The sequence below is a fragment of the Astatotilapia calliptera genome, chromosome 16 (assembly GCF_964374335.1).
Source record: "Astatotilapia calliptera chromosome 16, fAstCal68.1, whole genome shotgun sequence".
NCBI lineage: Eukaryota > Metazoa > Chordata > Actinopteri > Cichliformes > Cichlidae > Astatotilapia > Astatotilapia calliptera.
The window spans coordinates 37,539,724-37,567,284 of NC_137437.1; the positions used below are offsets into that span (position 1 = coordinate 37,539,724).

The 27,561-nt window shown below is 42.6% G+C and overlaps 1 protein-coding gene across 1 annotated transcript in view; it reads left to right on the forward strand.

Moving 5' to 3' along the window:
• Positions 1 to 27,561, forward strand: part of LOC113018452 (kinesin heavy chain-like) — a 54,788-nt gene that overhangs the window by 1,636 nt on the left and 25,591 nt on the right. The window contains exons 2-12 of the mRNA XM_080290771.1: positions 8,255 to 8,342; positions 8,432 to 8,505; positions 8,591 to 8,695; positions 8,929 to 8,977; positions 9,100 to 9,155; positions 19,687 to 19,774; positions 19,869 to 19,993; positions 20,081 to 20,185; positions 20,329 to 20,477; positions 20,580 to 20,728; positions 22,676 to 22,845. Coding sequence (XP_080146897.1) covers positions 8,255 to 8,342; positions 8,432 to 8,505; positions 8,591 to 8,695; positions 8,929 to 8,977; positions 9,100 to 9,155; positions 19,687 to 19,774; positions 19,869 to 19,993; positions 20,081 to 20,185; positions 20,329 to 20,477; positions 20,580 to 20,728; positions 22,676 to 22,845 — 1,158 coding nt within the window. The remainder of the gene's footprint in view (positions 1 to 8,254; positions 8,343 to 8,431; positions 8,506 to 8,590; positions 8,696 to 8,928; positions 8,978 to 9,099; positions 9,156 to 19,686; positions 19,775 to 19,868; positions 19,994 to 20,080; positions 20,186 to 20,328; positions 20,478 to 20,579; positions 20,729 to 22,675; positions 22,846 to 27,561) is intronic.

A 27,561-nucleotide genomic window follows, 5' to 3' on the forward strand; every position in this document is an offset into this window, starting at 1 on the left:
AAGAATAACCCTATTCAAATTTAAAAAAATGATGTCCAATTGTCACATCCAAAATATTTGACTTCATAGAATCCAAATTGAGTCACTTGATATGACCTGATACTTTTATGTTGATATAAACAATATTACTAGACTTGGCTGAAACTTTAAATTTTGCATTGATCCAAATTGATTTTTTTTACATAGAACCATATTTTAATTATTGAACCAAGCTAATATATTGAAATTTAACCAACCTAATGTATTCACATCGAACCAAATTAACATGAACTAATATGTTTGTGTTGAAGCCAGGTAATTGATTTACATATATTCAAACTATATTTCATTTTATTTCAGTTCAAAAATGCTCTGCATTTCCTATAAAAAACAAGACAGTTGGCCAACCAATTATTTCAAAATTATTTATTGTTCCAAACCATTTTGACTATAATCAATAGAGAGGATTAGTAATATACAGAATTAGTGCTACGGCAGAAATTATTAGAGAAATGTTTGTTTTATAAAACCTGCAACCTTTTGAAAACCAGTATAAAACCTGCAATCTTTTTAGAACTGGTATAAAACCTGCAACCTGTCTAAAACTGGCATAAAACCATTATAAAAACTCTTTTTAAACCAATTTGCAAGTACTCAAAAATGTTTATATGTGCACTGTGCCTGTACAATGTAAAAAAAAAAAAAATCTACACATGTATCAATGAAATCAACTTAAATCTCCCTTTCAAATGGGTGTTCTTATAATTTTTGAATGTAGAATACCACTGCAGGCCAACCAAGTAAAAAAACCAAGCACACATGCACATGCATGTGCACATACACATGCACACATGCATGCAAACACACCACTGTGCAGTGTTAAGTTCACAATTAAGTTTGCGAATCTTAGAGGTCATCTTGTTAAAGTCAAGCTCCATCATAATCTTTTGAAGAGCCTCAAAGGTGAACCTGAATCCTCGTGGATATTCCATATTAAGAGCATAACAGAGTCCAAAGACCATTGCCACTCCAGCTGCCACAGAAGGCAACTCATTCAGGACTTCCACACCATCAATGATTATCCCGATGTCTTGAGGCTGATGTAGGAGGCTTGAGTTGTCCCTGAAGACAAAGAGTGCCATGGTGGTACTCTGCAGCTCTTCCTCAGCTTCATCTTTCTGGGATATCTTGAGGTAAAATATGGAACAAAATGTACAAGTGAAGAACTGAAGTCTGGCACACCTGATAAATCTTTAACCATAATAAACTACTATTTTGACAGTTGTTTGGTCACAGACTATTAGAACAATTATTTGACTAATCAGATTGTGAATTGCATAATCATTAAATTAAATCAATGGTGGAACATTTTCATAAATGTTCCACAAAGCCCAAGAAAAAAAAGAAAACAATACAGAACCCTAAGATATTAACTTGATGAGTTGATTAATCGTTGCTGTCCTACATTAATCACTGCATTTAATAGCAGAGTTGTCAAATTTACATCAAGAGACTGCATCCCATGTAGAGACAGAACAGATATGGACATACCATGTATTCTTTTATCAAGGTTCAAGGTTCAAGGTTCTTTATTTGTCACATGCATAGTTATACAAGTATAACACACAGTGAAATGTAACCTGACACGCTCCTCGACATGTGCAAAAAAATTGGGGGGGGGGGGGGGGGGTGTAGAGGAATAACATTATATATATATATATGTGTGTGTATATATATATCTATATCTATATATATATATATATATATATAGATATATATAGATATATATATATAGATATAGATATATAGGCCTGAACCCCCTCAGTGAGATCATTAACAAGACTGGCTACGGATACCGACTACGGAACGGAGCAGTTGTCAGCCGCCTCCTGTACATGGATGACATCAAGCTGTATGCCAAGAGTGAACGAGACATCGATTCACTGATCCACACTACCAGGCTATACAGCAATGACATTGGAATGTCGTTCGGACTGGAGAAGTGTAGTCGGATGGTAACAAAGAGAGGGAAGGTAGTCAGAACTGAGGGGATTGAACTACCAGAAGGCAACATTGCAGACATAGAGGACAGTTACAAGTACTTGGGGATCCCGCAGGCGAATGGGAACCATGAAGAGGCCGCTAGAAAAGCTGCAACCACCAAGTACCTGCAGAGGGTCAGGCAAGTCCTGAGGAGTCAGCTGAATGGTAAGAACAAGATCCGGGCCATCAACACGTACGCCCTGCCCGTGATCAGGTACCCTGCTGGGGTAATAGGCTGGCCAAAGGAGGAGATAGAAGCCACTGACATAAAGACAAGAAAGCTCCTTACCATGCATGGAGGGTTTCACCCCAAGTCCAGCACCCTGAGGCTGTACGCTAAGCGGAAGGAAGGGGGCCGGGGACTGGTGAGTGTCAGCACCACAGTCCAGGATGAGACAACGAACATCCAAGAATACATTGGGAAGATGGCCCCAACTGACCGAGTGCTCAGTGAATACCTCAGGCAGCAGAAACCCAAGAAAGAGGAGGGAGACGAGGAACCATCATGGAAGGACAGGCCCCTGCATGGTATGTACCACCGGCAGATAGAGGAGGTGGCTGATATCCAGAAATCCTACCAGTGGCTGGACAAAGCTGGACTGAAAGACAGCACAGAGGCACTAATCATGGCAGCACAAGAACAAGCTCTGAGCACAAGATCCATAGAGGCTGGGGTCTATCACACCAGGCAAGACCCCAGGTGCAGGCTGTGTAAAGATGCCCCAGAGACAATCCAGCACATAACAGCAGGGTGCAAGATGCTAGCAGGCAAGGCATACATGGAACGCCATAACCAAGTGGCCGGCATAGTGTACAGGAACATCTGTGCCGAGTATAACCTGGAAGTCCCGAGGTCAAAATGGGAGATGCCCCCAAGGGTGGTGGAGAATGGCCGAGCTAAGATCCTGTGGGACTTCCAGATACAGACGGACAAAATGGTGGTGGCTAACCAACCAGACATAGTGGTGGTAGACAAACAGAAGAAGACGGCCGTAGTGATCGATGTAGCGGTTCCCAATGACAGCAATATCAGGAAGAAGGAACACGAGAAGCTGGAGAAATACCAAGGGCTCAGAGAAGAGCTCGAGAGGATGTGGAGGGTGAAGGTAACGGTGGTCCCCGTGGTAATCGGAGCACTAGGTGCGGTGACTCCCAAGCTAGGCGAGTGGCTCCAGCAGATCCCGGGAACAACATCGGAGATCTCTGTCCAGAAGAGCGCAGTCCTGGGAACAGCTAAGATACTGCGCAGGACCCTCAAGCTCCCAGGCCTCTGGTAGAGGACCCGAGCTTGAAGGATAAACCGCCCGCAGGGGCGTGCTGGGTGTGATATATATATATATATATATTAGTATAGACATTGGGTGAATGTGCAGTAGTAGCAGCAAGCAGGTGAATTCTGTACATTAATATGAATAGACATCTGACAATTCCTCAACACGTTCTCCAAGGTAGATAATGAGAGATTTAAGTATACACTCCATCCTAATGTCAGCATCAGCATCCTGCAGGAACAGTTAAAATTGTTACTTTGCAATATGGAGAGTAAGCTGCGTGAGAGGAATTTTTTTTCACCTCTCTATCCTCATGAGGTGACTAATGCCCCTTTTCCACCGACAAATCGGCACGGTGCGCTTGAGAGCAGTTCAGTTTAGCGCGGATGAACTCGCTTGTTGCGGTGGAAACATAAAGCGGATGGATGTAACTGGGAACAGGGGCGAACCCATCTGGCTATGAAAAGTCGCGCGCAAAAGTCTTTGTCCGCAACGTCACAGCCCGAAGAACAACAACAATCGCGATATATGTGTGTTTTTGTACTTTGCTCTGTCTGTGGTTCATTTTGATTGGTTTGATTTTTGGTTCTTGTGGAGGAAGTCGCCATGGTCCAAAGTTAATGGAGTATGGTTGCTGGGAGTATTTTTTTAAAGCCTTTTGTGGGAGCGCTTCTATATCACATCACGTGGGCACCACACACACCCGGGCCAATCAGGTGTAAAGGCGGTGGAAAAGCATCCGCAGGGGGCTAAAGTGAACTGAGCCACACCGTGTTCTGTCGGTGGAAAAGCGGCATATGCTTTCTTGTCCCTAAATAAAAGTTTATACGTATATATGTATGTATGTGAATCTGGCGAGTGAGAGTGAAAATGTGTCTCCAAAATAAATTTTGTTGTAGTTGTGCTCTGTACTTGTATAATGACAATAAATCTCTTCATTCATTCAAGAACAAAGCCCACACTTCCTTTCAACATTTTAAAAGGTCACAACCATAATCACTGACGTTACCAAAATAAAACTGTAACAGGATACAAATTCTCATTAGATACAGGGGTTAAAATGCTAACTGTCATGTTAATAGTTAATTATATACACCCTACCTGATCAAGAAACTCTAGGATTATGGCAGTTTTTGCTTTGGTTGTCCCTCCTTTCTCTCTGATTATTTTAAGTAGCTGTGGGGAGTGCTTGTCCAGCTGGACCATGAATCTGGTTAGCAGGGGAACTGCAGTAACCCGCAGAAACTCTGCATTAATCTGTACATGAGTAGACAGTGTACAATACATTTTTTTAAAGACCAACTTCCAACAAGAAAAAGTCAAAACATATATTTCCCATTTCCAAACTATGATAAAAGGCATTAGTACAAAAAAGTTATACGTCTTCCATCTGAAATAGACCTGGCCATCTTTCCAAGAGGTTCTTATTGTCAGGCTTCTTATCCACAACCTCTTTCCTCCTGAATTCGAAGGTCCTGGTCATCAACACACAGATATTTATATGAAGAGAGACAGAGACAAACGTGCGCGCACAAACACAAGCTTGTGTCTAGAAACCGCGAGCTCACCAGAAAAATTCAAACGAAGCGGAGCACGGAGTTATACTATGAATGTTATGAACTATGAACTTATGCTAGCTAGCTGTATCCACCACCGATGCATCGTGGTAACGCTAGGTAGTTAGTATACTGGTAAAAAACGGCTTTTTGCCTAACTTGCATTCCCGACTGTGATGGTCGGTTGCTGGTAACCAGTTCTAACGTCGCGCCGGATAGCTAGCTAGCTTGTAGCTAGCAGCTACAATCATGCAAAAATTGGGGGTGGCTGTCGACCCAGCTTAAATGGGGTTATTTTCTGCAATTTTGGCAATACAAATTATAAAAGCTTTTGTAACACACTTGGCTTTACTTACGTTTATTTTCAGATGAAATTAATCAAAGATGTGACACGATGTTTCCAGCAGCCATGCAGAATAAAAATGGGTCCCGGTCTATTTCTGGTTGGCGTGTTCAAGTGCAAATCACTTTGACTCAAATTAAAGATATTATCTGTTCAACATGAAAAGAAATATATGTTTTGAGAGAAATCAAAAACTTTGCGTTGTGTCCTTTGTACAGATATTTAGTTTCATCCAAATCAAAAGTGGTATTTTAAAATGCAAAAAGAAAGAGTTTCACAATCAAATCAATGATTTTATTCTGTTTTGAATGGCACTTATTAGATTGAATGAATGACTGCATGTTAGACTTTTTTCAGTGTATGCACAAGTTTTCCAAACAAAGTTATTTGCATCCATTTACCTTTTACCTTTTTTAAATAACCATTTCAAACTGTTTACAGAACAATCAGCTGTTCTTCAGTAAGATGCCACACAAATTATTTGTGCCACTCCAAAAAAATAATTTCTGTCCACTATAAAGGAGAACATCACAGCCTGATACCTGCAGGTCTGACAGCAGCAGGTGTATCACTCCTGTTTCTACCTGGAGACAGCAGTCGCCTCATTGTTCTGACACACAACACAAAACTATCCACAACACACTAACTACACAAGACAACACACTAACTACACACTCAGACACAAACTTAACAACGTAGTGTATACTGTACAGTGTAGTGACGAATGCCCAGACCTCTACATTGGAGAGACCAAACAGCTACTTCATAAACGCATGGCACAACATAGAAGAGCCACCTCCACGGGACAAGACTCAGCTGTCCATCTGCATCTAAAGGTCAAAGGTCACTCTTTCGAGGATGCCAATGTTCACATTTTGGACAGAGAGGACAGATGGTTTGAAAGAGGAGTGAAAGAAGCTTCTATGTCCACTGTGAGCAACCATCTTTGAACAGAGGGCGGGGCTTATCACACCAACTGTCTGCCATCTATAATCCAATTTTGAGATCCTTCCCAGATGCCTGAACGCCCACTCACATCCTGGGCCTCTTGACCTTAGTGAGTCACATGATAGGGTGGGGCTAGGTCTTAGAACTGAAGAAGCTTCTCAGCTGAAACCTCTTCATCAAACTTAAAGAAGTCCAGCTGATTTTCTTGTCTTTTCAAGCTCCTGATGCACTGACCAACTTTTAGATTGAAATTAAATTATTCAGCAGCAGCCTGACAGAAAGTGCAGACACAGGCTGTTTACTGATGGAGCACCAACATCTGTCAAAGCTCTGAACCTTTAAAATGTTGTTTGACATCAATGACATCATTCAATCTCTAATGTGTTGACATCTGAAGAAGAAATGTAATCAGATTACCATCTGGCTGTCCACAGCTGCAAAGATGGAGACCAGATATTTTACTGTACTGATAATCAATCACACATTGATGTACTGAGGACTGATTAACTGTGATTCAGATAAATTCTCTCCCCTCTGAGCTCTGACAGAGACTTAAGTTAACCTGTCTGTTATCATGATAACTGAGACTGAATGACTCCTCTCAACCTGAAAAAGACTCAACCTGTGAAACCTGTTCCTGAAACGTTTTCAGTGAGAGGATTAAACATGTGACTGTAAACATTCCCAAATGCCCAGTGTTGTATGGTCCTGTTTTTCTCTTGTTCATAACTAAACGTGAAGCACTTTGTTGCTTTCAAATGTAGAAATAAAACCGATCATTGAAAAATCCTCAGAGACAGCTGCACTCTCTGAATTCTCTTGTTTGTTTGTTTTAGACTGAACTTTATTTAAACTAACGAGACAACAGTGAAAGGTTTGTGGTGATTTAACGAGCCCTCATTAAACTCAGACTGAACGTCTTGTTTTTGTTCTCATTACCTCCCCTGAGCCTCTGACCCTTGACCCTACTCTTTATATAAAGGTAAATCTGTTGTAGTGGTAATTCCTCCTGTTTGGCAATAACAAGATCCATTTTTTGTTTCTTCCTGCTGCTTCTCCTGCTCTGGTAAGCTCTTACTGACTAATTGAACAAGGTAACATCAAACAAACAAAACATTGAAACAAATATTAACCTACAAATAAACTTGTAAATAAACCCCAAAATATAAGTAAACTAACAACAAACATTAACAACAAATTTCAAAAATAATAAAAATAAAGAACAAATAGCTCCAACATCTGTTATTGTCTCGGTATTGTCTGTTTGTTTTTCTGAAGGAGAAACTGAGACAGTCATGTGACCATCAGGAGTCCCATTAAACTATAAATTCTATCAAACTTTATTTAAAATCACAGTGGAGACACTTTGTAAAAAAATAATAATTAGATTTATGTTCAGCTTTCAAGGGAGCCAAGGCCGCATTACATAAAGAAGGTCAAAGTTCAAAGATCTGAACATTAACTGATGGACGTTGAAGATCTCAGAGGGGAGCACTCACACAGAGGAGGCAGCAGAGCTGAAGGTCTGCTGTGGGGCTGGAGATGGTCTGACAGGTGCCATCTCCAGCCACCTCGTGCTGACGAGGAAAGCATGGAGGGGTTTGTAGATGTGGGACGGTCAGTGGAGGTGCCTGTGTGGACTGACCAATCAGGACAGCTCAGCAGGAGTCCAACCAGGAGGTGATCAGGGAAGCTCACTGTGACCTCAACGACCAGCGGACGGTTGGTGGTTTTGATCCCTGGTTGCTCCAGTCGCCATGCCAAATACCCTTTGGTGACATACTTACCCCGAGCTGCTCTGTGAGACCTCCATCAGAGTGTGAATGTTGTATAAATGCAGATACATAAGAAGCACTCTCTTTTTACTCCTAGTTTTGTTTGTTAAAACAGAAATCTAACAGTCCTCACTGACTTACATTGATAATCTTGGCTTCGATGTGTTAAGATGTTACTGAGAGACTGAAGCATCACACCATAACACTCAGTGTCAGTGAGCAGGGTGTTTTTTATATGACCTCTTCATAGCAGGAGGAGACTGTCTGCTGACAGCATAAATCTTTTTTTTTTTTCAAACAGAGGCTTTTAGTTTTTACAGTGTGTTTCCTGTGTTTCAGGGGAAGCCATATGTGTTCGACCGAGTCTTCCCCCCAACCACTGAACAGGTTCAGGTGTACGACACCTGTGCCAAGCAGATCGTCAGAGGTCAGTGCAACATATTCCATTAAAGAAGGAAAGTGACTGAGAGGAAGTGACGGCTGTAAACGGCGTTTGTTTCTTTGTTTGTGCCTCAGATGTGTTGGGAGGATATAACGGCACCATCTTTGCTTATGGTCAGACCTCCTCAGGAAAGACTCACACAATGGAGGTTGGTCTGTTGTTTTGTAGTTTATTTTCAGGTCTTTATTTTGGTGTTATTTGAATGATTAATTAAATGATTCGTCATGTTTCAGGGGACCCTTCATGACCCTCATCAGATGGGCATCATCCCTCGTATTTCCAGAGACATCTTCGACCACATCTACTCCATGGATGAGAACCTGGAGTTCCACATCAAGGTGATTCTGCTTGTGAAACAAATATTTTTATGTTGTTTTTGTGTTTCTGTTGTCAGATCTTAGGAAAATCTAACTGTAAAAAATGATTCTTCATCTTAATTCAAAGAAATATCATCATTTGATCAGTGTAGCATCATTTAATCTCCAAAGTGTTTTTATTCTGAATCACAGTTTTTCTTTTTAGAAGACTGAACATGTTTAACGTAACATAAACACTGGCTGTGTATCTGCAGGTGTCTTATTTTGAAATCTATCTGGATAAAATCAGAGACCTGCTGGATGGTGAGACCAACCCTGAACCTTTACTATGCTCATATAGAGTTGAATAGAATAGTAGAGTAGAAATAGAGTGTAAGTACAATCAAGCTAATGCTAACTGCTATGATGATGCTTTCATGTTTCAGTGTCAAAGACCAACCTGGCTGTTCATGAAGATAAGAACAGAGTTCCCTTTGTGAAGGTAAATAAATCGTGTTAGCTGCGTTTCGACTGCAGGAACAAAAGTCAGCAGAAACTGTCTCCAGATGTTTGTTTCCACAGCTGTGGGGATCCACTGGACTCACCTGGTAGCCTAAATAGTGACTGGATATAACTGCAGAGGCCTGAACTATTTTGGGTTAGAAGGTGGTTCATTCTTACTGGGGTAAATCGACACAGTAACTTATGCTGTGAATTTAACTCGCTCTGGAGCCCGTTTAGATCCAGATTAGACGTCAGCAGGTATGAAGCACCGCCCACTGACCAATCAGTTCTCCAGAATACAGCGTCACAGTTCCTGGATGATCCGTCAGAGGTTTGTGTGCAAACAGTAGGAGCGTCTAAAGTTTTCTACTTCCATGCAAAGACATGGTATTAAATCATAAATATTAAATAACAAATAATAATATAGATGTTTAGACACAGTGTTATTAATTTATAAGCGTAATTATATGATTATAAAACAGGACACCTGCACTCTACCTGCTGAGCTCAGATCAAATATGGACATAGACTCATGTCTGAATCGTTAAACGGCAGCTGAGAGAATAGGCAAGGCAAGTTTATTTATATGGCACAATTCAACAGCAAGGTGATTCAAAGTGCTTTACAGAGACATTAAAAAACAGAAACAACTAAAAAGCATGATTTAAAAAGAAAAAGAAAAAAAGGAACAGTAGATAAAATCAGTAGTTAAAATGTAAGTTTTGAAATTTAAGCTTAAAAGTAAAACTTTTAAGGATTTGGTGCTTTATTCAAATGCAGCTGAGAACAGGTGAGTCTTCAACCTGGATTTAAATAAACTGAGTTTTTCCGCTGATCTGAGGCTTTCTGGGAGTTTGTTCCAGATATAAGGAGCATAAAAGATGAATGCAGCTTCTCTGTGTATGGTTCTGACTCTGGGAACTGATAAAAGACCGGATCCAGATGACCTGAGGGATCTGGAAGGTTCATACTGGGTCAGGAGGTCACTGATGTACTTTAAAGTCTATCCTCTGACGGACAGGCAGCCAGTGTAAAGACCTCAGAGCTGGACTGATGTGGTCCACTTTTTTGGTCTTAGTGAGGACTCGAGCAGCAGAGTTCTGAATGAGCTGCAGTCCTAATGTGTTTTTCTAATTTTAGCTCTGCATCCATCACTACACCCAAATTTCTCGCCTGGTTTGTGGTTTTTAGATGTATAGATTGAAGTTCTCTGGTGACCTGTAATCGTTTTTCTTTGGCACCAAAGACTATTACCTCAGTTTTGTTTTTGTTTAGCTGGAGAAAATTGTGGCACAACCAGTCATTAATGTCCTCAATGCATTTACCAAGAGCCTGTACAGGGCCTTGGTCTCCTGGTGACATTGTGATATATACTTGTGTGTCATCTGCATAGCTGTGGTAGTTTATTTTGTTGTTCTTTATAATCTGTGCCAGTGGGAGCATGTAAATGTTAAACAGAGGGGGTCCCAAGATGGAACCTTGGGGAACTCCACATGTGATACTTGTCTGCTCAGATGTGAAGTTACCTATTGATACAAAGTATTTCCTGTTTTCTAAGTATGTTTTGAACCAGTTTAGTACAGTTCCTGAAAGACCTGCCCAGTTCTCCAGTTGTTTGAGTAATATGTTGTGGTTGACTGTATCAAATGCTGCACTGAGATCCAGTAAAACTAAGACTGACATTTTTCCACTGTCTGTATTCAGACATGTGTCATTAAACACTTTGGTCAGAGCGGTTTCAGTGCTGTGGTTCTGTCTAAAACCTGACTGGAAGGCATCATAGCAGTTATTCTGTTTAAGAAGTAATTGAGATGTTGTGTGTGGCCTCTGTTACATGCTGAGTCAGCCAAAGTTGCCCAGAGTGTTACTCAGGTCTTTAGTCCCTTTGTCCTGAGGGTTGTCCACATGGATGTTAAAATCCCCAACAATAATTACACAGTCGAAATCAACACAGATCACAGACAGCAGTTCACTGAGATCATTAAAAAGTCTGTGCAGTATTTGGGAGGCCTGTAAACATTAAGAAACACAACTTTGGATGGGGCCTTCAGCTGTAAAGCCACATATTCAAAAGACTGAAAACTTCCAGGAGATAGCTGCTTACATTGAAATGATTCATTAAATAAGACAGCAACCCCTCCTCTCCTGCTCACCCTGGCCTCACTGATAAAACTGTAGTTAGGAGGGGTCGTCTCGATGAGAACAGCTCCACTGTTACTTTGGTCCAACCAAGTTTCAGTTAAAAACATAAAATCACGGCTGTGCTCAGTGATTAAATCATTAATTAAAAATGTTTTCCCAGCTAAAGATCTAACGTTTAATAAAGCCAACTTAAGTGTTTTAGAGGTATTATTTGCCCCCTCGTGTTTGGGAGCAGTCTGTGGCACACAAGCTATGTTTACTATGTTTAAAGATCTTTTAGAGTGCAGCTCTCGGTGTTTTGACCAGGCCACATGTCTCCTTCTGTCACCTGAAAGTACAGAGATTTTAAAACCTTCTAGTAAACAGGGTCCCAGCTTCTCCTGGGAAAAGTCACCACTGCCATAATCTTCGCAGCCCGGACCCTCCACACATCACACATCAGACTGCGGAGACAGATCATGAAGGTGGTAAGAAGGAACTGGGGGGGGGGGGGGGGCAATGTAACTTCGATTGCTCTGTTGGGGGCGGGGCTCGATGGCGAACCTTTGGCTGTTCTGGTTGGGGGTTTGTGGGGACAAAAAGGGATTGGGCCGGGGGGTAGATCTGATCCCAGCATTGACCCGCTCCATCATCTCCTCAGTGAATTTCAGGTGTGGGGAGGAGGGAGAAAGGGAGGGGGAGGAGGGTGATGACCTGTCAGGGGTTTGGGGGACTGGGGAAGGTCGTGGTCCCTGGTCCTGGTCGTTGGTGTTGTTGAGAGAGTTGGAGGCAAATAGGGACCCCTCTTCTTGCCTCAGACGTCTCTCCTTTCTGAGGCTCTTCCCGGGTGGGGGCAGATGGAGCTCCTCCTCAAGGTTTCTGCTGGGCTTTGTCTGTTCTTGCAGTACTGTTTGTTCCTCTTTATGAGATAACTCCTCATTTATCTCAGCCTTGGCACCAAGCACAGATGGATGACGTATGGAATAAAACAAGTTGGAGGTGAACAGTTTCACCCCTGACTTGTTAAAATTAAATCCATTTGCTTTAAACAAATGCCTGTGTTCCCCAAAAATATTAAAATTGTTGATAAAATGCACTGAGTGGTCAGTACTAGTGATGGGATTTCTGGCTCTTTTTAGAGAACCGGCTCTTTCGGCTCGGCTCACTAAAAAGAGCTGGCTCTTTCAGCTCGAATCCGGCTTTTCGGGTTGTTTTGTTGCTTTAATTAATTTATTATTAACAATAATATAAAATTATGCACAAAAGGAATTACTAATATAAAAAAAAAGTGGTTTTATTTATATATGTTTATTAGGGGTGCAACGATATTCGTATCGATATTGAACCGTTCGATACAGTGCTTTCGGTTCGGTACGCATATGTATCGAACAATACAAAATTTGTAATTTATTTTATCAACTTTCCTTCTGACGATGCTGTCTGTGTTGAGCGCTCAGTGAATCTGCCTTCGACTGCTCCGTCTAGGGTCGACAGTGCAGCCTAGGCGGAGTAGTCGAACGCAGATTCACTGAGCGCTCAACACAGACAGCATTGTCAGAAGGAAGAGCGCAGGGCAAGCTAGCGAGACAGAAGTTAAGCTCTCCTTACAACATGGACCTCCCCCACCCTCATTCAGATCTGGCGTTTGGAATTATTTTGGTTTTCATGTGACGTATGACCCTGAAGGTAAGCGAGTCAAGGACTAAAGTAAAACAGTATGTTGGATGTGCCATGCAATGCTCAATTACATGGGTGGGAACTAGTGTGTTAGCGCAGTTAGCTCGTTAACGTGTTGGCCGTCTAGCCCCATGCACGGGGCGATCGGCGGTAGCTCGTTAACGGAGATTTGCCGTGTTGTGGCGTTAAGGTCATTTCAACGAGATTAACCTGAAAGCACTAGTGGGAACACAACGAATATGACTGCACATTTACGCCGACATCATCCTAGTGCAAAGACAAGTGGAAGCAGAAAAAAACAAGCAAGCATGCTACTAACTTTAGCCGAGTCATTTAGACAGCTGTTTAATATGCTGCTGAGAATATAGCCCAGAAGAAGCGGATAGTATAGCTTTTATTTTGGAAAGAGACATTTCTCTGTAATAAACTCTCTTTTCCAAAGATGAGTGATTCCTCAATCAGATACAGGGCTCGCAATATCGCTAGCCCAATGTCCCGGGGCTAGCGATTTTTTCAGTCGGGCTACCAAAATCTATCTCTGCCCTGCCCGTCGGGCTTTTGTAGGAAGGAAAAATATATGTCAATGCTTTTGCATTCTTTGTAGCTGGGTAATTATGTCATTGGCATCGGTGAGCCACTGTCAATATGTGACATATTGAAATCGCGTTTGAATTTGCGCTTGTTTTTTTGCTTTCACTTTGCAATCGCGTGAACTGTGTATAGAGAGCGACAGCACTGATCTGTGAGTGATGATAATTTGTGCACCAATTCCTCTGACATCGTCTTATTAATTGTTAGCTTACTATGCAAACATGACAAGTGAAATCTCCCGCAGCAAGCTTAAACATGTGAGAGGTTGATCGCGCAGAGAATCGCTGAGCTTATGTGAGTGCGTGTGTAAAAGCAGCAGGATTTATATTTGACTACGATGACCTGGATGACTGAGAACCTTCACAGACAGATATATATTTTAGTTCTGCTGAGCCAAATAAGACAGGTCAGAGTGAAGAAGTGACAGCCAAAGAAAAGCTTACCACAAAACGGAGAAGTTATGACAAATCAGCCTATAAGGCAAAAAGAAAGTGCAGCTTTATGGTTTCATGGACAAAAGAATTTCTGTGGCTGCAATATGACGAGCTAAATAACCAGGGCTGCACATAAGTGGTCCGCAGGTCCGTATTCGCTGTCAAAATAAAAAACACGCACAAGGGTTAGGGTTAAATTTAAAAACTGTACTTTTGAGTTAAAATATATATTTATAATTTTAATAAATGACAAATTAAAAAGGCATGAACATTTTTTTGTATCGAAAAAATATCGAACCGTGACACCAAAGTATCGAACCGAACCGTGAATTTTGTGTATCGTTGCAGTCGGGCTGCAGCGAAGTGAGGTCGGCTGCCGTGCTGGATGCTCTGCCCTAACTTCTCCACTTTTTGCAGTTTTTCGTCACTTTTTGCTATATCTGCGATAATCTTGCATGGGCATCATGCAAAACACACAAATCCGCTACAGTAGAGACACTTTGGTTTCTATTGGTCTGCAATACACGAACATTTCACCATGTTTAACTCCGGACCCAACCTGGCCAAAGGAGATCCTGAGAGAGAACAAAGGACACGACCCTAAGCGACGGCCTCGAGGTAAAAGAGCCGGCATCAGGAACAGGCTACGGGCTCGCGCACACCGCGCACCCATGCCCAGTATCCTGCTAGCCAATGTTCAATCCATCGAGAACAAGCTTGATGACCTCAGAGCCAGAATCAAGTTCCAGAGAGACATTCGGGACTGCAACCTCCTCTGCTTCACCGAGACTTGGCTGAACCCAGCGATACCAGACCACGCCGTGCAGCCGACGGGGTTCTTTTCGGTTTACCGCATGGACAGGACAATGGAGTCGGGGAAGAAAAGAGGTGGTGGAGTATGTTTGATGGTGAACAACAGATGGTGCGACAGCACAAACATCTCCCCACTCACACGCTCTTGCTCGCCCAATCTGGAGCTTTTGATCGTTAAGTGTCGCCCTTTCTATCTCCCTCGGGAATTCACTGCAGTCATTGCCTGCACTGTTTACATTCCGCCTCACGCGGACTCGGACACTGCCTTATGTGAGCTACATGAGGCTCTCACACATCAACAAACACTTCACCGAGATGCCGCACTCATTGTTATGGGAGATTTTGACAGAGTGAATCTCAAACGGACATTTCACAACCTTCACCAGCACATCAACTGCCCCACCCGGGGCACGAGGACATTAGACCACTGCTACACCCCGTTCAAGAACTGTTACAAGGCTCAGCCCCTGCCGGCATTTGGAAAATCGGACCATTCCGCCATCTTCCTCATGCCTGCTTACAAACAAAGGCTAAAGCAGCAACCACCAATCAGGAGGGAGGTCGCTCGCTGGACGGACCAATCGGTGGTCGCGCTGCAGGACGCACTGGATGACGCAGACTGGGACATGTTTCGGCGCAGCTCTGATGACATCAACATGTTTACGGAAGCGGTTGTGGGATTTATCGGGAAACTAGCGGACGACACAGCAGAAAGAACTATCATCCGAACGTTTCCCAACCAGAAGCCGTGGGTGGATAAAAACATCCGCGACGCTCTGAGATCACGCACCGTTGCCTACAATGAAGGGCTTGTCTCCGGTAATATGGACCTATACAAGGCTGCGTCCTACAACGTGCGCAGCGCGGTCCGAAAGGCAAAGCGGAGCTACGGGGAAAAACTAGAGTCACAGCTACGACAGTGCGACTCTAGGAGCCTGTGGAAAGGACTGCGGAGTATAACGGACTATAAACGACCAGCTTCTTCAATGATGAATGCAGATGCTTCACTGGCTGATGAGCTGAACACGTTTTATGCTCGCTTCGACGCCGCAGCAATTAAAACAACAAACGGCTGCGCGCGCTCGGAGTGCACCAGTGAAGAAAATGCATTCGTCATCACAGAGCATGCCATGAGGAACACCTTCAGGAGGGTGAACACCAGGAAAGCAGCAGGACCAGATGCAATCCCTGGCCGGGTCCTTAGAGCCTGCGCTGACCAGCTAGCACCGGTGTTCACGGAGATCTTCAACCTCTCCCTGGCCCAAGCTGTGGTTCCCACGTGCTTCAAACAGTCCATTATTGTCCCTGTTCCAAAGAAACAACAGCCCGCTTGCCACAATGACTACCGTCCAGTAGCACTGACTTCAATTGTGATGAAGTGTTTTGAAAGACTGATGACACTTCTTCACTTCCTGCCACCATCGACTCACTTCAGTTTGCTTACCGGACTAATCGTTCCACAGACGATGCCATATCTCGCCTGCTCCACACATCCCTGAGTCACCTGGACACTGGCAGAGGGAATTATGTTAGGCTGCTGTTCGTGGACTACAGTTCAGCATTCAACACAATAATTCCCTCTAAGCTTTTCACCAAGTTGACGGATCTAGGACTCAGCTCATCACTGTGTCAGTGGATCCTCAACTTCCTCACAGACAGACCCCAATCAGTGAGGGTGGGAAAACAAGTCTCCCCCTCCATCTCACTCAGCACTGGAGTGAATCAGGGCTGTGTTTTAAGCCCCCTGCTGTACTCAATGTACACTTATGACTGTGTAGCCACATCTGTTACACCCCGGCCTAGGCAACCGGAGTGCAACACGAAAAAAGTAAAAATAAAGAAAGAAAAACACACAAAAAAACCCCCACTAAAGCTCACCACCAAAATCCCAAAACGAAAGTATCGACAAATCTATTTACAGCTATTTACAACAAACTATTTCTTTACAACAAAACACCAAACTATTTACAACACGGGGGAGATCGCGACCATGACACACTGAAACACAAGGCTTAAATACATAGAAGGAGCAATCAGGGAATGGACCACAGGAGGGAAACACAGCTGGGGCAACTCAGAACTGACGAGACAGGGAAACGTAAACTGAAAAGACTAAGATAACACAGACTTTCAAAGTAAAACAGGAAACACATAACAGTCACGCCAAAAACAACACACTGACAACACCGAAACGTAACAACATCCGACACCACCTCCATTGTCAAGTTTGCTGACGACACTGCTGTTGTGGGCCTGATCTCCGACAACATCGAGACGGCCTACCTGGAGGAGATTAGGAACCTGGAGACCTGGTGCCAGGAGAATAACCTCCTCCTAAACATCAGCAAGACTAAGGAGCTGATCGTGGACTTCACTACAAAGCAAGCGAGGAATTACAAACCCCTCATCATCAGTGGCACGCCAGTGGAGAGAGTGGACAGTTTCCGATACCTGGGTGTCCACATCACTCAGGACCTGTCATGGTCCTGTCACATCAACACCCTGGTTAAGAAAGCCCGTCAGCGTCTCTTCTTCCTCAGAAGACTTAGAGACTTCCATCTGCCACTGAAGGTGCTCAAGAACTTCTACTCCTGCACCATCGAGAGCGTCCTGACGGCAAACATCTGCACCTGGTTTGGGAACAGCACCAAGCAGGACAGACGAGATCTGCAAAGGGTGGTGCGCTCGGCAGAACGCATCATTCAATCAGAGCTCCCTGACCTGCTGTCCATCTACACCAAGCGGTGCAAGTCCAAAGCTAGGAAGATTATGATGGACCTCTCCCATCCCAACAATGGACTCTTCTCACTGTTGAGGTCTGGGAAGCGCTTCCGCTCCCTTAAGGCCAAAACAGAGAGAATGAGGAGGAGCTTCTTCCCCCAGGCTATTCGGGGCCTGAACCAGGTGTAGGACTGGACTCTCCCAAACACGTCACTATAAGACTGGACTCTCACACACGTCACCACACGCACCACCACACATTTCCTATAATCCTATAATTCCTATAATTTATAATCCTTATCTTTATAATCTCTTCTGCTATTTGCACATTCTTTACTGTAAATTCCTAAGTTAATTTGTAAATTTCTGTAGTAAACTGTAAATTGTAAATATTGTAAAACTTTTCTTCTGTCATTTAATGTGCATTGTACAGCTACAAGCATTTCACCCCCAGTGTCATACTGTGTATGGTTATGTGTGTGTGACAAATAAAATTTGAATTTGAAAAAATTTGAATTTGAAACTGCACAAATTGACAGAAACACTGAAGCAGCTCCACATTTTATTCTTATTGGACATGTATGTCCTATTTGTCAGGTGACAGGAGAACCATCACAAAGCTCAGAGAGTAATAGTGACACAAGGTCACAGGTGAAACTGGATGATGACCTGGTGGTTCATGACTGTATTTGAAGCACATGTGTGACTGCATGTATGTGGAGTGTCTCACTGTTATTTATCAGGTGACAGAGGCAGCTCTGCCATGTTGTAGCTTGGACAGAGGTGAAGAGGCGAGGTCACTGGTGACTGACTGATGATTTTCTGCTATAGATTAACTAGTATTTATTATCATGACAATTGTTAGGCTGCTGATGTAAATTGATTCATTAGTGTATATTTGACAAAGAATCTGAATTGACATGTCTCACTTTTTATATGGAATATGGCTGAAGTAAACTAAAGTCTAAAATACTTAGTCATTTGTTTAATAGTAATTTAACATTATATAATTCACATATAAAACTATGAATTGTAATTTTTAAAAAGCATGTAGAATAGCATATGTAGGCAAGTATATTTCTCCTTTCTTTTAATCAAAGCAAAGACAAAAAGGAAAAAAATAAGAAACAGGGTTCGGTGGTTGAATCATCCGTCCCCACCAATTCCAAAACCAAATCTACGCCCTTGGTCCTCCCCCTTCCAGGAGACGTGATTTATGTCTTGGTTTTGCACCAAGACAGTTCAAGGGGGGATTATTGCTTGAGGATTTATTATAATGCACAGAGTCTACTTTCTTGGTCATGTTATCTGTGCTCCTTAGCTGTGTACTAGTTTGCTCATCGCCATTGTTTTGAATCAAAGGCAAGGTTGTTTCATTTCCACACAGTCCATTTACCTCCACGTTTACTTCTAAGCGATGAATTTTTGTCTCCAGTACTGCAATCTTCTGCAGGAGGCTGTGGTAGTCATTTGTGGAGAGGGGAGGCATTTGTTGCTAGTTAGCCTAGCGGTTAGCACCTTTCCAGGCTATTGAGGCTGTTAGGTGCCCAGACGCTGTAATCAGGCTTCAGCTGTGTGTAGGCCACAAACATACAGAGCGCTGAAGATAAGGTAACTATAAAAATTTTGCTGTTTCTGTTAAGAACACTTTAGTCCTAATGATCTATAAATGACCAAAAGCTATTGCAGGTAAGCTCATGCGGGAAAAAAAGGGAAAAAAAACAGCATAAAAATCAATAAAAGAAGCAAAGCATTTAAAGAGCAAAGAGAGGAAGCATCGACACTCACAAAAAGGGGAGGTACAACCTTTGTGAGGAGCAGGTCATGTTTTCTGGATCTGGTTGTCACAGAAAACTCTGTTTTATTCTGGTGATTTTGAAAATGTTTAATTGTCATTATGCTTGATTCTGATCTGCTGATGAGTCACCGCTGGAAACGCAACACAACCGACCACATTCATTCAAGTTTCCACGTCTCCTTTATGGAGCTGTGGAACAGTAAGCTTTAATATTAAATTGATATATTATATTCGTTCAGTTTATGGAGAATTTTGTTTGTCTGCTGAGTCTCACAGGTGTGCTGTGGGTGCACGCCGCCTCCAAACAGCCATATTTACCGCATGTCTGCAGCGTCCTGCTGCTGATACTCTACTGATGTGTGTTTCATTGTCAGGGCTGCACGGAGCGCTTTGTTTCCAGTCCCGAGGAGGTGATGGACGTTATCGATGAAGGAAAAGCAAACAGACACGTCGCTGTGACCAGTAAGTCTTCACCTGTACGTGTGATACTTCCGCCCCGACCATCGTGTGTTTGTTCTCGGATCAGTTTACTGAATGGGGTTTCTTCTTCATGCAGACATGAACGAGCACAGCTCTCGCAGTCACAGCATTTTTCTGATCAACATCAAACAGGAGAACGTGGAGACGGAGATGAAGCTATCAGGGAAACTTTACCTGGTGGACCTGGCAGGCAGCGAGAAGGTCACACTACTCCATCACACTCAGTGAGCACCTGTTCTCTGTAAATTTCTGCTTGCTGACACCTGGATTGTGCTTTCTGCCATCCAGGTGAGTAAAACAGGAGCAGAGGGTGCCGTTTTGGATGAGGCTAAAAACATCAACAAGTCTCTGTCTGCTCTGGGGAACGTCATCGCTGCCCTGAGTGAAGGAACGGTGAGTCTTCATGTCTCCGATCTTCAGGTCTCTGACATGTATGCCTGAAATATTCTGGATTTAACTTGATTTGTTTGACAGAAACGTCACAGCTCACCTGATTTTCAGGTGAAGTGATTGTCACGTGTCTCGTGTGTCTCTAGAAAACCCACGTTCCATACAGAGACAGTAAGATGACCCGGATCCTTCAGGACTCTCTGGGTGGAAACTGTCGAACTACCATCATCATCTGCTGCTCGCCGTCTGTTTACAACGAGGCTGAAACAAAGTCCACGCTCATGTTTGGACAGAGGTATGGCAAGTCACCTGATCAGAGGAAAAAGCAGAGTACTGTGGTTGAAGTACGTCCTCCACAGATCTGAGTGTTTCTTCATTCCGCGTCCTGTTGTTTCAGAGCTAAAACCATAAAGAACACAGTGTCTGTGAACCTGGAGCTGACCGCCGAGGAGTGGAAGAAGAAGTATGAGAAGGAGAAAGAGAAGAACAGGAGTCTGAACATCATGATCCAGAAACTGGAGAATGAGCTGAAACGCTGGAGGAAAGGTGAAAAAAGATGTTACTTCAGGTTTTCACCTGGAGACGGCATTTATACTTCAATCTGCCTGCACACTCCAGACAGCTCAAAACCCACGATTGATATTGCTCTCTCTCACCGCTGGCACTCCCACAACTTTTTACTCAGAGCTACCGAATACCCATGTTGTCAAATAATCTGATTGGTTGATGTGGTGCATTTTTCACCAACAGCAAAGGGGGCATCATGTTTGTTTGTTTTTCAGTTTTCTTCCTGCACTAAATGTGACTATCCAGGAAACAGCTGTAAATGATGTATGTGCTTTAAAGTCCACAGTTTCCACAAAGGTGGAGTGAGACTGCATCTTGCTGCTACGTCATCTTAAATCTGTCACGTGTTTTGGAAGGCAGGTCATTTGGTGGTGGCACGAACGCATTCTGCACTTTAATTTTTTTCACATTTGGTTCTGGTACCAAAAGAGTTCGGTTAGAGAAAGATCATGATTTTTGCTGGACTCAACCCTCTGACATCAAACTACTCCTATCAGCAAGTCTCCCCACGTGACAGCCTCTGGTCATATATTCTGGCAGCTTTTCCTAAATGAGCTTTAATGATAAAAAAAACACTCATCCTTTAACATTTACCAGCTTTGTTCCAAAAGAAAGTTTAAAAGCTTTTTCTTCCTCCTGGAAGGTAAACGTCTGCCTCCATCTTTGTGTTACTTTAGTCTGTAAAGGTTTCACTTCAGGACTCTGAAGTAGGACAGAGCAATGTGGCCAAAAATATTTATCATGATATACATTTGAAAATTTGTGATAACGATATAACTGACGCGAGAAAAAATACTTTACAACTCCACAACTTTATTAGTGCAAACAATTATGCAAATTCCTCGCTGACAGTCTAACCAAAAGGCATTTCCAGTGGAAACTGGCCGACATAACCTCAGCATAACCATTTATAATATCCACAAAACTTAAAAAGAGGTTATACACACACAATACGGTAACATTATGTTGAAGCACAGTACATATTACACCTGTGGCTCCTGACTACGATGCCATAATGCTCCGACAATCCATCAAGCGGTGCGGCTTTGTAGCTTAGCAAAGTCATATTAAAACATTTTTGACAGATTTCTGAGCGCCGTGCACATAAAATCGGTTCGAGGTCAGTAAGCACAACCAGAATTCATACATAAGGCGCACTGTAGATTTTTTGAGAAAATTAAAGGATTTTAAGTGTGACTTATTTTCCGAAAAACACGGTAATAATGACGGCCCGCTAGCATGCTCTAACAAAAACTGTGCTTTGTTGTGTGTCTGACGGACAAAAGCTAAACCAGTTCCACACCACTGAAGTTGCAGCATTTTTACAAACCAGTTCTGGTTCATCTGATCAACGATCCGCTTTCGCCCTTCTCATTCTCTGCCATGCTTTTTCTGCCATGTGCTCATGAAAACAAAGGCACTGCGCATGCATGTATCACCATATTCTATTGCGATATTTCATTTTCTTATCATTGCCTAACATTATACCGGTATTACCATGAACGGCATGATATGGCCCAGCCCTATTTTGAAGGTTTCCGTTTCAAGGTTTCCGTGTCACGCTTTGATCAGTTCTCTTTAAACTCGTTTTAGAGAAGGCAGTGACAGTACCAGGGAGCGTTTTACATGCAGCTATTCACCTGTCCACTAGAGGCTGCTATACTGTACACGTGGTATTAGTTTGTTTAGGAAAGCTGTCACTGTGAACCGTTTATGATGGAGAGTCTCTTAATATTTTGTCAGAGTGGAGCTGTTTGTGTCTGAGCCTTCATTTTGCGTCTGATTGAATTCCTGTTTAGTTTCTGTTGGCAGCTCACTGATAAGACTCTCAGCTGCAGCTCCGTCTCTTGTGATGTGAGCATGTGGCCAATGTTTTATTCATGGATCCTGATTTGATTCTATTATCAGTAATTTTGACTCCTCCAGGTGAGTCTGTACCTGTGGAGGAACAGCTGGGCAACAGAAACAAGAAGTGCAGCAGCGAGACAGCAGCAGCAATTGACAGCTTGGCTCCGCCCCCTGTCGCCCTGTCTGTGGAGGAGAAGTCGCAGTACGAGACTCTCATCACTGACCTGTACCAGCAGCTGGACGACAAAGTGAGTCGCACCTGTACCCTGTGTGAGGCCAAACTATTTAAAAGCTCAAAGACAGCAGTGCTTTTCTTTTAAAGCAGGGGTCCCCAATCCCAGTCCACGAGGGCCGGTGTCCCTACAGGTTTTAGATCTCACCCTGGGTCAACACACCTGAATCACATGATCATTACCAGGCCTCTGGAGAAGTTCAAGACATGTTGAGAAGGTAATTTATCCATTTAAATCAGCTGTGATGGATCAAGGACACATCTAAAACCTGCAGGGACACCGGCCCTCGTGGACTGGGATTGGGGACCCCTGTTTTAAAGGATTGTGGAGGTCTCATGACGGCAGCTTTGACTGCGGAACAAAAGATTTTTAAAAGGGATCACTACAGGTTTTCCCTTAGTCAGCAGTTGTCCCTCTCCTAGATCAGCTGGAGCTTTCTTTAGGCGCCTTCCCAGCTTTGACAAATGTCCAGCTGTGATAACCACATTTGCTCAGGGCCTTCTTGATGTAATGAACATCATATCAAAGAAACTGACCTCACAACCCAGTGTTAGTCAGTGGTGCTAGTTTCAGTCATTGTGCTAATGTCCTATTTATAAGGTTGGAAACCTGCAGTCAGCTGAGACTGAAGAGGCCCACCTGGGTAATGATGCAACGTTTCTCCCACTGAGAACATCCGGATGAGCACAATCAACCTTTGGAATGTTTAGTGAAGGTTACAAATGATCTTCTTATGGCCTCTGACAGTGGACTCATCTCTGTGCTTGTCCTGCTAGACCTCAGTGCAGCGTTCGATACTGTCGACCATAATATCCTATTAGAGCGATTAGAACATGCTGTAGGTATTACAGGTACTGTGCTGCGGTGGTTTGTATCATATCTATCTAATAGACTCCAGTTAGTTGATGTAAATGGAGAGTCCTCTTCACACACTGAGGTTAATTATGGAGTTCCACAGGGTTCAGTGCTAGGACCAGTTCTGTTTACATTATACATGCTTCCCTTAGGCAATGAGCATCTGCATTTTAAAATTGGCTTCACCGCTGCTACAAAAAAGTAAGAAACACTTAGTAACAATAAATAATTACTGTAAAAGTAGAACAGTCAAAGTCTGATTCTGCCTTTCTAACCTGGATTTCATTCATTATTTTCTCCAGGTAGTTCTAAACACTCTGGATTCTCTGATTAGTTCAGCTGCCATTCCTCTGCTGCTCTGCACCGCTTCGGTCATAGACTCCCGCTCTGACCCACCCTGTCACCATCACCTACATATTTATTGATCAGTCACAAATAGCTAGCTCTTAGTCATGTTAAAGCAGCTTTTACATCAAAATGTATGTCAATAATTGTGTTGCTAGGCAACACCTCTGTAGTGGATAATTTATGCCGGGTCAAAACATCCTCTCCACTTCTAGGTTATAGTGGTCATAATTATTTGTCTTTGGATCCCACACACCCAAAATTCAGTATTTGATGAGTAAGTCCATTTTAGAAAAATCGGGAAATATGAGATGATAGGGTTTTATTTTAACAAGGTAACAGTAAAATAATAATAATAATAATAATAATAATAAACTTTATTTATAAAGCACACTTAAAAACCAAGGGTATGCCAAGGTGCTTAACAAGTAAAATAGAGTATATGAGGAGGATAATAGAAATAGGACCAAAGCAAGTACTAAATATGCAAGCAGATAACTGTCACTAATACATAGGAAAGCAACAGGTACAGAGCAAACAAGAATTTAAATGAGCATACAAGTGCGTGATATAAAATCATAAAAGAAATATTAACTAGAGGGAAAGGCAAGATTGAATAAGTGGGTTTTTAGTCGTGATTTGAACAGTGCAATGGAATCAGATGCGCGGAGGTCGAGAGGAAGGGTGTTCCACAGTACCGGGGCAGCCAGAGCAAACGCACGGTCACCCCGAGACTTCAGTCGAGATCTGGGTTGGGTCAGAAGTAGTTGAGTGGCAGATCTGAGTGTTCTAGCAGGAGTATGTGGTTTGAGAAGTTCACTAAGATAACTTGGCGCTAATTTATTAATAGTTTTGAAAGTAAGAAGTAATATTTTAAATTGAATACGGTACTTTATGGGCAGCCAATGCAGGCTAGCTAGGACAGGGGTAATATGGCAAAATTTCCTGGTACCTGTTAAAAGGCGGGCTGCTGCATTTTGGACTGTTTGCAGTCTAAGAAGAAGAGAAGAGGGAAGACCGTAGTACAAGGAGTTACAATAATCCAACCTGGAGGTCACAAAAGCGTGAATAAGCTTCTCCAGGTCCAGAGGTGTGGACTCGAGTCACATGACTTGGACTCGAGTCAGACTCGAGTCATTAATTTTATGACTTTAGACTTGACTTGAAAAAATGTTCTAAGACTTGTGACTTGACTTGGACTTTTACACCAATGACTTGGGACTTGAATTGGACTTGAACCGGTTTACTTGAAAAGACTTGATATTTTACCCCAAATATAAAATTTAACATGCATATTATATAGAGATTGAAAATGTGACGTCATTCACGGGTAGAACCGCAAAGGATTCTGGGAACTCGTGGCAAGCGGTCAAGCGGTACTAGCGCACGCAGGCTTTCAATTAAAATCAGTTATACAGCGATAAAAAGAAACACAAAAATGTCAAGAAGCTGTTGTATTATTAACTGCAATAGCCGGTCGCATGACAGCCACGGGAAGCCGACGGGTAAAGAGATCGGTTGTTATCGGATTACGTCGTTGAAGAGAAATTGTTCGAGCCATGTTTCCGAAGTAACAAAGAGGCGACGGATGGCAGCCATTCAAAGACCAATTATAACGTCCCAGAACCCTCCAGCTCACAGGTTAGTCTGCTCCAAGCATTAACACGAAGGTCAGTGTTTTTTAGTAGTTAATACGTCATTTTCATAACATAATTGGTGATATAGGTTACAAGCAAGTCTGGCGCTGAACAGAAATTGTCGCGCTATGCTCCTTTATTTATTGTGCATAAATAGTGAATTGTCCTGACACAATATTGCGTTTCGCTTCTGTTATTATGGTACATTGACAAAAACATATACTTTTATTCACAGGATAAAACTGTTGTTTTGTATCACTAATTGCCCAGTGCGATTACAGCATACAGTATTATTGTCACTGCTACATTTCTGTGATGCTACCAGAAATGATTTCCACTGCTAATTAATTACCATTGAGCTCAAAGGTCCTATTAATAAACGGTTAACGAATGTGTATTTATGACGACGATTTGTGAGACTGGTAAACTTATGATACGTACGATGGTCTTTCGTTCTACACGGTGCATTTCAAGGTCCTGCACCCATCCGGCGGTAAACTGTACCTGGGCTTGTTGCAGTGACCTGAAGTTACTAAACTTCATGAGTGTATGCACTCACTCCAAGAACCGTATAATTATAAATATGCATATAAATATGCTACGATGAGATAGCTGACTTCATCTAACTAGCAAATGTTGTCCAGGCTACGTTGGTGATACAGTTTTTTTAATGTGTATGATATTTTTGTCATGCGATTTTAAAGCCGGTCCTACAACCGCATCCAAGAATAACATGCAGCTTATCTCAGAACTGTCGGTGAAAATTATTCTTGGAGCTAGGTTTAATTGAGCTGCATTTTAAAGAGGTGCAATTTCACAATTTGTGTATATTTTCTAAGTTCACTATTTTGTCATGTGTTGAGAAAAACACAGATTTTAAAATTACATGGTCTAATATTTACATTTAGCATATAACTGCAACATTATTTTTTCATATTTTTTTTTTAAAGAATCGAAAGGACTTGAAATTCAAAGTTTCAGACTTGTGACTTGACTCGGACTTTTACACCAGTGACTTGAGACTCGACTCTGACTTGCCTGACATTACTTGAGACTTGACTTGAGACTTGAGGATAAAGACTTGAGACTTACTTGAGACTTGCAAAACAATGACTTGGTCCCACCTCTGTCCAGGTCCTCATGCGCAATATAATGCCTAGCCTTAGAGATAAGGCGCAGTTGGTGGAAGCTAGATCTCACTACAGCAGACACTTGCTTATCGAGCTTGAGCGAGCTATCCAGCAGTACAACCAAGTTACTGACATAGTCACAAGAAAAACTAGCAAAGGAACCCAGGGTTGGGCACGAGGGATTTTACTGTTGAACACCACAATCTCAGTCTTCTTATCATTTAAAACGAGGGAATTACTCAGGAACCATTCTTTGACCTCCCGCATGCATTCTTGAAAGTAGTGCAGGGACACAGCAAGGTCGTCAGTAAGTTCAAAATAAATCTGTATGTCATCGGCATAACAGCGGAAGGCGATATTGTATTTTTCAAAGATTGCACCTAAAGGGAGCAAATACAATGAGAAGAGAATAGGGCCTAAAACTGATCCTTGAGGCACACCACAACAGACCGGAGCGGAGGAAGAGGAGAAGGTGCCTAAGTGAACTGATAAGGATCTATCAGCGAGGTATGATTTAAACCAGTCGAGGGCAGTGCCTCTAATACCCACAGTGTGCTCAAGTCTTAGTAATAAAATGTTATGGTCTACCATATCAAAGGCCGAAGAGAGGTCCAGTAAAACTAGGACCATAGAGCGTCCAGTATCAGTGATTACAAGAATATCATTAAGAACTCTAACCAATGCTGTTTCAGTGCTATGCAATGGCTTAAAGGCAGATTGAAATTTCTCAGCAATATTGTTCGTGTCCAAGTACGCCTGGAGCT